The following is a 12,011-nucleotide window of genomic DNA, read 5'->3' on the forward strand; positions in this document are numbered from 1 at the left end:
TTGCAGAGCACCGAAAGGAAAAAGCTTGCGGCGCGTGCAGGTCCACACAGGCTTCGGAGAATGGCTGATAGATTCACGCGCTTGCTCGAATTGGACCTTGCCCAGTCCGTTTCGCGGTCGTTTTATCCCAGCGTCACCGATTCCGACCTCGACGTCATTGTCAATGGTTTCATATGCTTGAGGGTCCTCAATTTGCATAATTGTAAAAGGTGAACTCTTTTTTCCTTTGTTCCATGTTGTTTTTGTTTGTTTTGTGAGAAAACCGTTGAAATTGACCTTTGGGATGTTGCTTTTCTTCTGATGGGGAGTGAAAATTTCAATGAGATTCACATGGAATGTTTTTGACCTTTTCAGTTGGTGAAGGCTGCAAGGGGTATTGCCGATCCGAATATGGGGTTTGCTTGCCAGTTGTTGCAGTGCCAGAAGAGGGTGCATGCAGTTCTTCTTAGTCCTACCTCTTAGTCCTGCAAGGGAAGCTCATGAACCTGCTAACTTCTGGGAAGTATTCTTCAGGTTCTTGCCTTTGATGGATAAATCTTATAGTAAAATAGAAAGTTTCAAATCAAGTGCTAAGGTTCAGCCTGGTGAGAAGAAAGTGGGCTCCTATGATGTCGATTATGAAGTTTTCCAAAAAGCTATTGTTAGAGGTTTTGTGCCACCATTTCCATCATCAGAGAATGAACATGAAACCCATCTTCCTGCAAGAGAGAGTAGTTGGAGTGCCTTAAGGCGTAAAGTTTCCTCTTCTCATATGAAGGAGATTGTCAAAGCCCCTAAGTCATCCCTTCCAAGGGTTTATTCCGATTCCATGTTGTGTATTCATTCAACAAAAACTTCATCTCCATCCTCATCATCTATATCATCATCTTCACCCTCGTATATCTCTCCAGATTCTGTTTCTTCGCCCTCATATATCTCACCTTGGAAGGAGGGTGAGAAGAGAGAGAGACTAATGGGAGTAAAGGAGTGAGAAATGGAAGAAGACGCGAAAAGAGAGGAAGGAGGAGGTCGTCGGTATTGATGGTGGCTGACGGAGGCACGGCTGTGCAGCGGTGATGGAGGCAGGGCTGAGGAAGAAGAATGGAAGGGAAGAAGGATGAAGGAAGAAGAAAAGGGTAGAGAAATTTGAAAGAATGGGAGAGGATACAAAACGGCATCGTTTTCGTCTCCAGGGACTTATATGTCCTATTACGAAATGCTCCATGCCACCTGGCCTCCGTTACGTGCCACCTCAGCGCCACCTCTGCCAGCTTAACCTTCTCCGTCCAGTGCAAACAGCTGAATTCAACGGAAGGACATAAATGTCCACATTTTTCAGGGGTCAGGGGCTTTAATTTATTTTCCATTGCTTGAAGACGAAAATGTCCGCGAAAAAAAAAGGTCAGGGACGAAAATGTCCTTTACTCTAAATTCTATTACAGATGAGAATGATCTAATTGAGCTATTGGGCTCAATTTTACCCTTTACATTATATTCTCCTTAACGACAATCTTCTTCAAAGATGTGAAAAGAATATACAATAATTCTATTGTTTTAATCAAAATAAATCCTAATTATTGTACAAGTAAAAGTTAATCTACTTCGTTAAAAACTATATAAATATTCCACTAGAATCCCATTGCTTAAAGTGAATTTCTTCAGCAAAAACCCAATATAATTGTTGTCTTTCAATTGCTAAATCTAATTGTGCTTAGTAGATAGCATCCAAATATTGATAAAATTCATTGGATTTCTCCTGACTATCCAATTTCAAAGAAGACCTAATATAGAACAGGAGAGCATCAACTCTTCTTTTCCACCAATTTAACAAAGTTTTTGGTTGGGATTGATGTTTCCATTAAACACCAGCAACCACCCTCCACACCACACCTCAACCACATTCTGATCATATTTATGCCTAAAACTACCACATCTTCCTGTTTCTTCACAGTTTGAGTATCCTCTTTAGAATACCAAGGGAAGGCAGATGCCATGAGTGGTGATGCCTTAGCCATAATCAGGAAGATGCGACGGAATAAATCTCTGCCTTTCATCAACGAGGCTCTCCGTGATTGATCACTTTCTCACTGCATTCATATACCAGCAAGGTGGCTTTGGTAGTGATCTATGCACCCCATTTACCTTTGGTGGTTCAAGCTTCAATAGACTTGAGTCCTCCACCTTTTCCTTTGCGACCGTCGTCCCAAGCGCTGTTGTTGGTTATGCTTCACTCGCCACTATTGCTCGAAGTTGTTCTACCGCTGTGGATGTCACGTTCTTCCTCAACTACTTTGGTTCTTGCATCTAGGTTGGTTGGTTTCAGATTTGGACGCTTCAAATGTATATCTAGATTTTCTGTTTCTTGATTTGTTAAATTATTGTTATTTGAAAATTCAATTCTGATTGGATTTGAATTTTCAGATTTGTTTCTTTCTCTTCCTCATTCATTTCACACAGCCTTGCACTAAACTTAGTTTTTAACATAAATTTTGGATTTTTACAGAAAATCTCTCTAGAATATGAATCTTTAAGCCGGTAACGAAAACACAGAAGTAATAATTCAGGATCTATTATCTTAATACTTTCTACATAAACCATCAAATTATCATAATATCCTGAAATTATTCTATATTTTTTTCGAATTGAATTTAGCAGGACATCATTGAAATTGAAAATGGTGGTTAATAAAAATACTATTGAAAGAGGAAGAATATAAAATAGTAAAAAATTAATGAGATAAGAGAAAAATATGAAGAGAACTAATAAAAAAGAAAGTATAAATAACCAATTCTATATGCGTCCAATTGATTAACTTAGTAGCTAACTTTTCAAAAACCTGATTTTAAAATTTCAAAAAATTAGGCTTGCACTCAAAAAACATGCGTCCTTCCATTCCAATTCCTCATGTCGCGACCTCCCTGACGATCAATGCATATGATGAATAAGAAATTAATAACAATGCATATGATGAGCAAGAAAGTAAATAATAATGCATATGCCATGCCCAAAAAATAATACATTTTATCAAACACTTAGAAGGCATAAAAGAAAAAGCATATTAAATTGCAAAGATTATAAAATCTAACAACTACCAATTGCAAGAAATTAATAACTAACAACTCAATCAAACAATAAGAAACATGAAAACATAAATTGTATTATGGAAACCAAAACTACAATGAGTTCATAAACATAAAAGTGACAAAAGAAAGAAAATGGAAAATAAAACTAAAAGAGCAAAGATGTAAGAACAATAAATTGCAGGGAAACTAAACCAAAGCAACAATTAAAATTTAAACCTAAGAGAAATCTATCCTAAATCTACCCTAATTCTAGAGAGAAAAGAGAGTTTCTCTTTCTAGAATATGACCTAAAGTATGTTTCTATCTAAACCTAATTGCTCTCCTTTGTTCCTTCTTGAATTTGGCCTCAAATACTTCAGAAATGAGTTGGATTTGGGTCTCAATGAGCTCAGAAATCGCCCCCGCGTATTTCTTTAAGTTGGTTACGTGCTACTTGTCACACGTACGCGTGGGTCACGCGTACGCGTAGCCTTGAATCCACCAAATCCTTATTTTTTTTCATGAATTCTCCATCTTGCATGCTTTTTCTTCACTTCTTTGATCCAATCCTTGCCTCTTAAACCTGAGATCACTAACAAACACATCAAGGTATCGAGTAGAATCAAAGTAAATTAAATTTAGCAAATTAAGGGCCTAAAAAGCATGTTTTCACTCTTAAGCACAAATTTAAGAGAAAATCATAAAAGCATGCTATTTCATTGAATAAATGCAAGAGAAGTCAATAAAATCCACCCAATTAAAACAATATGAATACCATGAAATGTGGATTCATCACTCCCCCTCCAACTCCTCTCGCCACGCCCTCTCCCTCTAACTCGTGTTACCACGCCGTTGAACCCTCCCTATCGAATGCTCTCGACGTGCGACGTCGTGCCCTTCCACTTCAACACCTCTCGCCATAATGCCATGCCATCCCCCTCTAACTCCCATCGTCGTGCCCTACGCATGCAATTTTTCTCACCGTAATGCCACGCCCTCTACGTGCAACTCATCTTGCCGCGACGCCTTCCAATCCTTTGACGTGTCCCCTCCCCTATCCACATCTATTATTATTATTATTAGGATGATTTTTTAATCATTTTGGATGTTTTCTTTTCCTAAATTTTGGATATGTCTTTTTTATAGGTCTTGGATGTTTTTTTTATGTTTTGAATGTTTGTTCTTTTTAGGTTTTGGATGAGTTTTTTTAATAATTTTAGTTGTTACTTTTTTTAGTTTTTAAATGTTTCTTTTCTCATGTTTTGGATGTTTTATTTTATTATCCGATACCTCTAAAATTTAAACATCCAAAATTCATATATAAGAAACATCTGAAATAATGTCTTCTTTTTTAATAGTTTTCTTTTTTTATTTTTTATTATACATTCTCATAAAAAAAATATCTACTGACGCCAAACGATGGACAATGATGGGTGGCACAGTGCAACGCCGCAGTTATGGCATGACATGGCGGCTGAGATAGTTGAAGATGATAATAAACAACGCGGCTAAAGGACGTGGGAAAAAAGATATAGGATTTTGTGATTTTTTTTAACGGTAAGTGAGAGTAAAAGTGAGATTAGGATTACTCTTAATTTTGATTTAAGATTGTGATTTTTTTGTTTTTTAAACTTCTTTTATAGTCTATATATTAATTGGCTATAGTTGGCTGGTATTCTAATTAATTATTTAACAAAGTTGTTAATCAAATTAGGGAGAATTAGAAAAGAATTAATTTAATAAAAAGAGAAATTATGAACCAAAAAAATAATACGAATACTAATTTCTTGTCTGATTGATCCAATTACTAATATTCTATTTCTATTTCTAGTATATTTTGCTACCAACGAGAATTACTTGAATTATTGAATTCACTTTTACTCCTTCAATTTCATCTTAAAGTAAAGATTTAGGAAACAAGAGCATACTCATTAATTATACACACTTTAAATCCTTACAAATATTTTATAGATCAAATATTCTCTACGTACAAGTTATTTACACAAATAAGTCCAAACAAGTTTTTTTAACCTAATTCACCTCACGCGCCACTATCTAACAATTTTTCAATTAATGCGTGAATATATAACTGCCTTTTTTGAAAGGATTTTGTTTTCTTTGAATTTTCTCAACGTTTTCGATCTATGTTCTCTTCTATCTCTGCGCTCTTTGCGTTTCTCTTCCTTTGTTCTCTGCGTTCTCTTTCTTCCTTTTTTTGCGATTTTTTTTATTCTCTATGTTTTTGAAATCAAGCTTTGAAATCAGTTTTGAACAGTTATCTCGTTCTTGAAGATAATGAATAATTCAACTTTTGAAGATTGTCAATTAAACCAGAGCGAAGTGGATTATTGTTTTGAATCTAATCAAGTGGCCGAGATGTGATTCGATTCTAGTTAATATTTTCGTTAGTAGTTTATGATTTTGTAGGTGAATAATGTTTTTGTTTGTAAAAATTGGTTGTTCATCGTTGATGATTTGAATTGAATGCAATATAGGAGTTTTGATAAATTTGTTACATTCTCATTCGGTGTATATCAGAATTCTTTTGGTGTATTGTGGAAAAGTTTTTAGTGTATTTATAGGTTCAGACTTTTCAATTGGACGAGGGTGAATTGTATTATTGTTTTAAATCAAATCAAGTAGTAAGGTATGATTTGAATCATCTAGTTTCTATTTGTGAAAATGTCTATGTATAGTTGATGGTTTGAATTTGAATGTAATGTACGAGTTTTGAATCTGATTTTATTATTTTTGATGATGAGTTTCGGTGTATGTTATCCTTTAATATGGTGTATTGTGGACTATTTTTGGTGTATTTTACAGTTTCTAGCTGATGTTGATGAGCAACTTGTTCCAAAGATTAGGATTACTTTTAACACGCTTGAAGAAACTGCAAAATTCTACAAAGATTATTCGAAAGTTGCAGGTTTTTCTACAAAAATTCGGAGCACAAATAAGAAGGAAAATGAAATTAAGAACCAATTGATTACATGTAGTAGAGAGGGGAAATGGAAATCAAACATATCTCCAACTGAGAAGACAAATCTCTCAACTGGATTAAATTGTCCTACAAGACGTTGGTGTTTGGATCATTTCGAAGGTTGTGTTGCATCATTCACATCCGTGCTGTGTAAATCAAGCAGAGATGTTTAAACAGCACAGGGAATTAAGCATGTCCGTACAATGTACAATAGAGAATAACGAGGAAGTCGGAATCAGACCAAGCAAAACATACCAATCATTTGTTGCAATAGGGGGTCATCATGAATTAAGTTTTATTAAAAAAGATATGAGAAATTACATCACGAGAGAAATACGGAATGTTTCAGAATTAGAGAATGCAAAAGAATTTGGGAAATACTTTTTAAGAATGAAAGAGAAGAATTAGAATTTCTTTTTCGAGCTTGAACTTAAGGTTGATTAGTCAATTAAGATTGTTTTTTGGGCCAACGCAAGAAGTAAGGCTGCTTGTGAGTATTTTGGAGATGTTATTTCATTCGATACCACTTACAATACAAATAGGTAACATGCTGTTCTGGTTTATGTGTATTTTGAAACACTTTCGGTGTATATAGATAGTTTTTTGGTGTATACGCATTTTTACATAATTTTTCGCAGAAAATTACATTTTTCAACTCGGAAATTTCTACTGAATTCAAATCTCACCTCTAAATTTTAAAATGAAGACTTCTAAATTTTTTACCTATTTTCGGGCAATTTATTTATTATTATTTTACGTTAATTATTTCTGATTTTTACATTCTCCCCACCAAATTAGAAAATTTGTCCCCAAAATTTAATAATTACCTGAGAATAACTCCAGATAATCCTTTTGCATGTCTGACTCTAACTCCAAAATGTTCTCTTCCACTCCAGCTCTCTTCCAAGCTATCTTGACCAACAAAACTTCCTTTCCACGCAGCTTCTTCACACTAGTGTCATCAATCTGCACTAGTGTGACTTGAAACGTCAGGTTCTCCTTCAACTCAGCCGACTAGGGCTCTAACACATGAGCTGCATCCGATGTGTACTTTCAGAGTTGTGACACATGAAACACGTTATGCAGGTTAAACAAACGCAGCGGTAAAGCCACTTGATATGCCACCGGCCCGACTCGTCTCAAGATCTCAAAAGGTCCAATGAACCTCGGATTCAACTTCTTTGTTTTGATAGCCCTTCCAATTCCCATTTTTGGAGTAAACCTTAGAAATACATGCTCACCCACTTTAAATTCCAACTGTTTCTTTCTCTGATCCACATAACTCTTCTGTCGGCTCTGTGCAATTAAGATTCTGGCCTTAATCTGTTTGATATTCTCAGTGGTCTCTGCTATCAAATCCAGCCCCAACAGACTTGCTTCACCGGCTTCATACTAACACAGTGGAGATTGGCACTTCCGTCCATACAAAGCCTCATACGGAGTCATTCCAATACTCGCATGAAAGCTATTATTGTATGAAAACTCCACTAATGGCATGTAACGGTCCCAACTTCCCGGTTGATCCAAAACACACGCCTTTAGTATCCTCCAAGTCTGAATAGTTCTTTTCGACTGTCCATCTATTTGCAGATGATACGTTGTGCTGAGACATAGTTTCGTACCAAAAGCTCTTTGAAAAACTCCCCAAAACCTTGTTGTAAATTGGGAATCACGGTCCAACATTATGCTCGATGGCACCCCGTGCAATCTAACCACCTCTTTAATATACAACCTCGCCAACTCCTCCAATGAGTAGTTCATCCGTATCGGTAGAAAGTGAGCGGACTTAATTAATCGATCCACGATCACCCAAACCGCATCAAAACCGGCTCTCGTCCTTGGTAATCCCAATACGACGTCCATCGCAATTCCTTTCCACTTCCACTGAGGATTCTCAAGTGGCTGTAGCATTCTTGATGGTCTCTAGTGCTCTATCTTCACCTTCTGACACGTCAGATACTTAGACACAAGTGTAGCTACATCACCCTTCATCTCAGGCCACAAAACATCTTCTTCAAATCGCGATACATCTTCATACTTCCTGGATGAATAGAGAATCTGCTGCTATGTGCCGCCTTCAAGATATCTTGTCGCAAAACTCCAATATTTGGCACGAAAATTCTACCCTCGTACCTCTATATTCTGTCTCCGTCCCATGAAACTCCCCATCATTTTCCTTTCTCAATTGCCAGCAACACCTTCTGTAACTCCTGATCGTCTCGTTGAGCTTCTAAAATTTCGGCCTTGAAGTCATTAGAGATCTACAGTTGGTTCAGGCATACACTCCCATTAAATTCTCTGACACTCAGTCTCAAATCCCCAAACTTGCTCACCAACTCCTCTTCCGTAATCATCACCCAAGCGACTGTCAACGACTTCCGACTCAATGCATCCACTACAACGTTTGCCTTCCTGGGGTGATAAATTAACTCAATGTCATAATCTTTCAGTAGCTCCATCCACCTCATTTGACACATATTGATATCCTTCTGATCAAAGATATACTTGAGACTCTTGTGATCAGAAAAGACTCTAAACCTCACTCCGTACAAGTAGTACCTCCAAATTTTTAACGCAAATACGACTGCCGCCAATTCCAAGTCATGAGTTAGGAATTCACCTCATGTGGTCTTAGCTGACGCGAAGCATAAGCTACCACATTCCGTTGTTGCATTAACACACAACCCAAGCCTTTCAACAATGCGTCACAGTAAATCTCAAATGGTTCGCCTGGTTCAAGTAGAATTAAAACTGGAGCTGAAGTCAACTTCTCTTTCAAAGTCTGAAAACTTTACTCACACTCGGACGCCCACACAAATGGTGTCTCTTTCCTTGTTAACTTAGTCATGGATAGTGCGATTTACGAAAATCCGTGAATGAATCTTCTGTAATATCTAGCTAACCCGAAGAAGCTTCTAATCTCAGTCACTGACGTCGGTCTCTCCCATTTCATTACCACCTCAACCTTTGAAGGATCCACCGTTATCGATCCTTTACTTACCACGAGACCTACGAATTTCACCTCTTCCTTCTAGAACTCACACCTAGACAATTTCGCATACAATTTCCACTCCTTCAGGATTTGCAACGCAATCCTCAAGTGTTCTTCATGCTCTTCCGCCGTCTTTGAGTAAATCAAAATGTCGTCTATGAATACCATCACAAACTTATCCAAAACGGGACGAAATACTCTATTCATGTAATCAATGAACACAACAAGTGCATTCGTCAACCCAAAGGACATCACCGTGTATTCATAGTGACCATAACGTGTTCTAAACGCAATTTTCGGAATATCATCCTCCTTCACCTTAATCTGATAGTAACCGGATCTTAAAACAATCTTTGAAAACACCCTAGATCCTTGCAACTGATCCATTAAGTCATCGATTCTAGGCAACGGGTACTTGTTCTTCACAATCACTTTGTTCAACTGTCGTTCATCCATGCAGAGTCACATTCCTCCATCTTTCATTTTCACCAATAAAACTGGTACTCTCTATGGAGATACACTCGGGCGAATAAACCTCTTGCTCAGAAACTCTTCTAACTGAGTTTTAAGTTCTTCCAGCTCTATCGGAGCCATTCTTTATGGCACAATCGAGACTGGTCCGGCTCCCGACACCAAGTCTATCGCAAATTTAATTTTCCTTTAAGGTAAAAATTCGGGAATATCTTCAGGAAACACTTTAGGAAAATCTCTAACTACCGGAATTCGATCTAACTTCTGTTCATCACCTAACGCATTCGCAGCCAAAAGTATATAACCCTGACACTCTTTTTCACTATAATTCACCAACACAGAGTTTAGGTAATAACACTCAGCTACCACTGCTCCTCTTTCTCCTTCTGGCATAAACTGAATCGATCACTCAAAGCAATCCAACAATACCCAATTCTTTGACAACCAACCAAACCCTAAAATCATTTCCAACCCAACCATTGGCAAACAGATTAAATCATGAACAAATTTTCTATCCCCAATCTTGAAAGATATTTGCCTACAACCTGATCTAGTCACAACCGTCTGATACGGGGTATGCACATACAAATCGAAAGCTAATTCTGATATTTTCAATCCTAGTTCCTCAACCTTATCAAATGTAATGAATGAATGCGAAGCTCCAGTATCATACAATGCAACCAATGTCTTATCACCAAATAAACCTTTACCTCTCATCAAAGGATCTGCCTTAGCAGCATCACTGGCGTTCATAGCAAACACTCGTCTTTGGGGTTGATTCTGACCCGCATTCGGATTCCTCCTACGAGGGCAATCCCTTGACATGTGTCCAGAAAATCCACATAGAAAACAACCACCTCTTCCTCTCGTCGGGTGGTATTGATCATAAGTAGGTCTCCTAATGCATCCTTGACCTTGAGGGTGTTGAGGTACATGTCCAACCCTCTTAAAGTTCTGACCTCTCGGCTGAAAGTACTTTCCTTGGCCTCTGTTATTATTTCCTCCTTGGGTATCCTTTGCTAACCTTCTTTGTATAATCCTCCACAACCCTTGCCTTGTTCACAAGCTCGGAAAATATCCGAATCTCCAAAGAAGTCACAGCAGTCATGATGTTTCCCTCAAACCACCTTGGTACTTTATGCATTTCCAACTCTCATAGGACTCTGGGGTATCCTGAAACACCCTAGAGAACCTACACAGTTCCTCAAATCTACTAGTGTACTTGGCCACGGACAATGAGCCTTGCTTCAACTTCATAAGCTCTAGCTCCCTAGCTTCTCTTACTGATTCTGAGAAATACTTCTTGTAGAAGGCCGTCTGAAATACGTTCCAAGGACTGTTGGCGTTCTAAAGTTGTAGTAATCGGCATTCTCCTTGCCACCAATGTTAAGCCTCTCCTAAAAGTTAGTACGCCGCAAACTCCACAAACTGATTGTTCGGAATATGCTGGGCCTGTAGAGCACGCTCCATGGCTTGGAACCAATTGTCTACTTCAGCAGGGTTGGTCGACCCTCTGAAAGTTGGTGGATGAACCTTTAGAAATGAAGCCAAGGTCATCGGAGCACCTCCCAAGTTGTTACCGTCTCCTTTTCCATTCCCATGCATTTCCATTTCTATTTTCATTTCCAGTCGGTTGACCCATCCTCTTCACGGCTTGCATAGTTGCAGCAGCATTTGCTTTCATGGTATTCGCTAGGTTGGCCTCTCCACTCCGTCACCATCTCGCAACTCACCGAGGTGGGTTACGACCTGCATCTGAAAAATAACAACATATAATATGAGAACCGGAGGTTCTCAGTATGATAATAGTGCCCAGTAATGTAAGATATAAGGTTTCGGGATGCCAAAGACAATCCTAGAACTTCACATCAAGCATGGATTCAAACTTATAAAACAATTTAATAAAGTCCTTAAACAGGTCATCTAACTTAGGGAATTTCTGAACTAATAGTAACACCGCTGTCCCACAGCCTTCGCCTTCCTAACCTCCATACGATCCTATCGCCACCGCCTACTGAGCCTCTTCAATCCCAGTAGAAGACATAATTATATGCAAACAAGTAATACACAAGTAGTGTTCATGTATAGCAAGTAAATCAGGAAGCAACTAAGCATGTTATACATTAGGCATAGGATGCAAGTAAACAAAGCAAACAACCATATAAATAATGCACATGATGAATGCCTGTCCTATTAGCTGCGATATCACATTGTCGGTTCAACTGCCAACCCGAAATATTTCCATGGGAATGTCGCCTTTCGATCATGAATATAAATGGGTACCCCCAAGGATATTGTGCCCGGCACACGGTCCAAGGGATATAGTATCCAGCACACTCTTGTGATTCCGAAAGGATGTGAGCAGGATTCTCTACCACAGACCTCACAGCTCAGCGTAAGCGGGACTAACGCCTACCCTTATGCCTACATCTCAACGTAAGTGGGACTAAACCTAGCCCTTATGCCTACATCTCAGCATAAGCAGGACTAAACCCGGCCCTTACGCTTATCGTACAACAACTCATCG

General features: G+C 38.3%; 1 protein-coding gene across 1 annotated transcript; it reads right to left on the reverse strand.

Annotated features, from left to right (window-relative positions):
• Positions 1-9,673: 9,673 nt before the first annotated feature.
• On the reverse strand, positions 9,674-10,309 carry LOC110265629 (uncharacterized). The gene is made up of 2 exons (XM_021108688.1): positions 9,962-10,309; positions 9,674-9,880 (listed from the first exon to the last, which is right to left on the reverse strand). Exons 1-2 carry the CDS (start codon positions 10,307-10,309, stop codon positions 9,674-9,676), a joined length of 555 nt encoding a protein of 184 aa, XP_020964347.1.
• Positions 10,310-12,011: the final 1,702 nt, after the last annotated feature.

Source organism: Arachis ipaensis, chromosome B1 (genome assembly GCF_059453495.1).
Source record: "Arachis ipaensis isolate K30076 ecotype BB chromosome B1, ASM5945349v1, whole genome shotgun sequence".
In the NCBI taxonomy this organism is placed as follows: domain Eukaryota; kingdom Viridiplantae; phylum Streptophyta; class Magnoliopsida; order Fabales; family Fabaceae; genus Arachis; species Arachis ipaensis.

Excerpts from the sequence above, each read along its gene's own strand:
- LOC110265629 (XM_021108688.1), bottom strand. The coding sequence starts at position 10,309 with ATGTCAAGGGATTGCCCTCGTAGGAGGAATCCGAATGCGGGTCAGAAT. Across the intron at positions 9,881-9,961 it reads ATTTAATCTGTTTGCCAATG|TTTATGCCAGAAGGAGAAAG; the intron begins GTTGGGTTGGAA and ends TGATCGATTCAG.